General features: G+C 33.4%; 1 protein-coding gene across 1 annotated transcript in view; it reads right to left on the bottom strand.

Annotated features, from left to right (window-relative positions):
- Positions 1 to 3,304: 3,304 nt before the first annotated feature.
- LOC107594928 (beta-synuclein-like) overlaps positions 3,305 to 4,589 on the bottom strand; it is a 27,428-nt gene continuing 26,143 nt past the window's right edge. The window contains exon 6 of the mRNA XM_016285156.1: positions 3,305 to 4,086. Within this exon, the coding sequence (XP_016140642.1) occupies positions 4,057 to 4,086 (30 nt within the window). The 3' untranslated portion in view covers positions 3,305 to 4,056. The remainder of the gene's footprint in view (positions 4,087 to 4,589) is intronic.

Here is a 4,589-nt window from a genome sequence, read left to right as displayed (position 1 = left end):
CACACACATATATATATATATATATATATATATATATATATGTTTCAGAAAACTTGTAATAAAAATTTTTTGCAATTCTCAATGTAATCGGTCTATTAGTTATTTTTTAACCCTATTCACTGGGGATGTCTTGCTTTTAAAAAAAGAGTTTGGGATATTTGTTTCCATTTAATAGCTTACCTCACATTCTGGCATCATATGAGGATTTTTACATCCTATACATATAAAAAACATGACATTTTATATTTGTATGTTAAAGGAAGTGAAAATAACCTATAGATTATACTTGCAGCTGCCTGAAATCATACCAAGTCTGTTCAACACCTTAGACAGCACATGCAATAAGGTATTAAGGGCTCAGCAGCTGCTCCTATGGCAGGTTTGACATAAAGTTCCTGACACCAAGCATATCTGCTCCTGAACTTTCAGGAAATATTCGACACATTGATTTTAAGGGTGAGAGTAGCTTATTCTCAGCAAGGTTTCCATGCATGAAATGTACAGCGAGTTAATCTATAGGGCTAATGCATCCATAATGAAAATGTCAGCTATGCTTGTTACATTCTGAGTACTCTTTATATTTCAACTATATATTGAACTTGATGCCCACTGCAATTCTTTGTTGCAGTTCCTCAGAATTTAACTACACTGGATCGATAAAGACTGATTTTAAGCTGTGGAACACATTTGAAACAGGATGCACAAGTAGGTGAGTAGCAGCCAACATATGGCGCGTTATTTAAAGGGTTATTGTTCGTAATCAAAAGCATCATCTCTTGACATCCACAGGAATAATAAATAGCAGGATCTGCCCTAAGGCACTTTTGAAGAAAAGTTCTTTCACTGTGGTCTCTCTGTGTTATGTTGCCATAGCAACATATCACTGATCTCCCCCCCAGTGACGTGGGAGCTGAGCAAAATGATAATAATAATAGTTTTTACTAAGAAAGTGGACGTGTTCTTGCACACTCTATATCCTCATACCGTATTTCACTAGAATATAAAACCATGTAGGATGGCCATAAAGAGACACTGCAGCAGCTGAACGGAATGTATCGTGTATTTTCAAAGCACAGGCACCTTTGAACAGACATTGGAATATAGGATGATCAACAATTCAACTGAAATTAAATCTTTCTGAAATAATCTGCATTGGAAGTGCAGATGACATCGAGCTGGTACATTTACAAAGTTGCTAGTACATTTTTTTTTTTACGATTCAGTTCACAAGGTTCAGGTTGAATCTATTCTGATAACAAGGAGTGCCGGATTGTTTGGGCAGTGCAGCATTTATTTGGAACTCAATTTGTGTCCAAAATCCTTAATGGTGTCTGATGCTTTCTCTGCAGCTGTGCCTATAGCAGACTGTGTTTGTCTGGATGCCTCCTCAGCAGCTGTTTGTATATATACACATACACAGAAACAGAGACAGAGAGAGAGTTCTTTTAGGAATGTATTTGCATATTCTTCATGGTGCAACATACAAATAAACTGATAGAGATAAGGAAAAACAATGCAATCAAACAATTTATATTAAATACATTAAGACAATGCATACACAAATATACACTTTAAAAAGTTGTGAAATCATGCACATCCACACCTAAGTGCATCTTTATTTCTGTACAGCTGCATTTAACACTCTTTCTCACCTGCACTGGTGGTTTCTTTGGAGGACTCTGCCACCTGCTGCACAGCATCTTGCGCTGCCTGAACTGAAATAACATTATCAAACACACTGTTTGTTTTTCACACACATTGACAAAGGTCTCTAAAAAGCAGAATCAAAAATTGTGTTAATACATGGTGAAATGGACTACACTCACTCACTCAAATAAATAAAAACATAAATAAATAATATTTAATTAAATAGTATATATAATTATTTAAATATGCTTTGTCAAGTGTAAAATTAGTTACAAACGCCAAAGTGAATATAGTGTTTCTGCCATTTATCACACTGCATAGTTTAAAACTCAAGTTATATACATATAAACATCACACCTAATATTTACAAATATATTACAACTTGTAATACTATTACATGTACGCTGCAATACAATAAATACTATTACATCTAAAATGCACAAGTGTAAATATATAAATTAATTATTTAAAAAGTGTTTTCAGTGATCAAATATTTGGCTCATCTTCAGTCATCTTTCAGTTTTAACATTAATAAATTGGTAATAGTACTTTAAAATGAACTTTAATGGAATAATTCATTTTGAATTCACAATATGTATACACGTTACTTGATTATTATTATTATTTACTCATTTACTTAATTTAATTTGATGTACATTTTGAAAGAAATTAAATCTTAAAAATAGACATCTATTTTGTCTATGTAAAACATATTAAAACCAAATCAACTAGCCAAAAAAAAAATATATATAATAAATATTATTTTGAAATATATAATAAAAATAATAATAATTTAAAAACATCAAACAATTCAGTCAATATAAGATAAAATGATGAAGTGTATTTAATGTTAAAATAAATTAAAACACTTTGCTGGACAAAGTTCTTTCAGATCAGTCCATGGCACAATAATAAAAGGCAGACAGCTGTTCCTTCCTAAACTAAAAAACATTTGACCAAATATACAAATGCAAGCCCATATGAGCAGGGTGTAACCATTAGTACCTGCACTGTCAGTGACGCCTTTAGTGGCTGACTGTGTTGTGTTCTTCAGCCCCTCCAGAGACTTCTTAAAGGAAGCCATGATACTGAGCACATACACCCACAGTCCTACCGGCCCGGCGTAAGCGGGACACTGCCAGAGGGGGCCCTTAAATACCCTCTGCTGCCGGAGGGCACCGCATTCCCCTGTGACTGCACATGCTAATCCATCAATGGTGCCCGGCTTATGCAGGTATGCCAACTATTGAGCCACAGAACCGCACTCATTCTGCTGTGCTCAGCATGTCTGTAGACAGAGCACTGTGTTCTGCTCTGTAGACACAGCCAGACATCCTGTTGATAAGAGTCACTCCCTCCGTTAGTCTCTGTGCGTAATATTTGTCTGGATGCCAAAAGATGGACACATTTAAAATAGATGTGAGTCTTTGTATTGTACTGCATAACAAAACAGCAAACTACAGTAAGTGGTAGATAATTATTATAAGCACTTGTTTTGACATTTTTTTTTTGTGAATGCCAAAATGTTCTTATGTGTTTATGTGTGCTTTTTAAGTTGTGCTGTAAATCTAGTACATAATAGTGTTGCATAGACTTACCTTTTAGGGAAAGAAAGAAAAAGAGGACTACGCATGGAGATTTTTTGTTTGTTTTCTTTATTTACAGAGGATTCACTTGTCTTGAATGACAAAGGAACCTTAATATTGACATTTCCAGCATTGTAAAGCACATATTGACCTGACATCCATAAACTTTTCAAGACACATTTACACTAACCTTAAAATCTCCAGTACACAAACGCATACATACACACAGATACAAATTGCCCAATCCTAACAAATAATCCACTGGAATGATATCACAAGCAACTATAAAGTCACAACGTATAAAACTCTTTGAAAACATTAAATAAATAGCTTGCTTCAATATTAAATAAAAAATGACAGTAAAATCCCACAAACAGGCATTGCACACATCTATATATAATATCATATTTACCCGAAGATATTTTATCCCCCAATATGTTATTGGAAGATCTGAAACATCTATTACACATATAGAAATGCAGGTACACATGTACAAAGAGTCACAATGGGAAGGGCAGGTCTCGTTTCATTGGGAGGGAGGCAAGGAAACGAGACAGAGCACCCTCCGGCAGTCAGCATAGAGCTACATCCAACACGTTACCGTCAGAACATGACATTTACAATAGATCATAATAAAAGTATATATCTGATAGGAAGAACATTTCTCGGCAGGATTAACTGGAATAGATATTTATGTTTTTCTGTATTTTTTATTTTTTGCACTTTTTTTTTTGCAACAGTGTTTATTGTGTTAAGAATTTGTACTTGTTATTGATATAAACTTTTTGTGCTGCTGGCTGGACTTGGACTTGGAATGTGATGTTTACGCCTCTGGCTCATAATCTTGGTTGTCCTGTGAGCAGAAACAGAAAAATTAAATTTCTTAAAAATGAGAAGAAAATTATCTAAAATTGTTTATTTGTTTTTGAGATGTTTTTCTTTCTTTCCTTTTTTTTTTTTGTAAAATCTACACATAATCCAGATAACAAGATTAACATGTCATAAGTAATAAAATGTTACCACAAAATAAATAAATAAATAACAGACACACACACACACACACACACATTTATTTCCTTATAAGATTTTTTTTTTAATAATTTTTTTTTTAGCTTTAAATATATATATATATATATATATATAAATATAAATCTGAAGAGTTCAGATGCAAAAACCTCTAAGTGCTGTTTGAAATTTTCATCTAAAATGAGCATTTTTATCAGGCTCCTATGTTTAGGTTCAGTATTTTTACTCTAATGGAAATGTATAGCCCTTTTCTAAATATAGGAGACTGATAAAAATGCTCATTTTAGAAGAAAATTTCAGACGGCACTCTCTTCATATACACACACACAC

This window comes from Sinocyclocheilus grahami, unplaced genomic scaffold (assembly GCF_001515645.1).
Source record: "Sinocyclocheilus grahami isolate Dianchi unplaced genomic scaffold, SAMN03320097.WGS_v1.1 scaffold193.1, whole genome shotgun sequence".
In the NCBI taxonomy this organism is placed as follows: Eukaryota; Metazoa; Chordata; class Actinopteri; order Cypriniformes; family Cyprinidae; genus Sinocyclocheilus; species Sinocyclocheilus grahami.
This window is presented reverse-complemented; position numbering and strand designations above follow the sequence as displayed.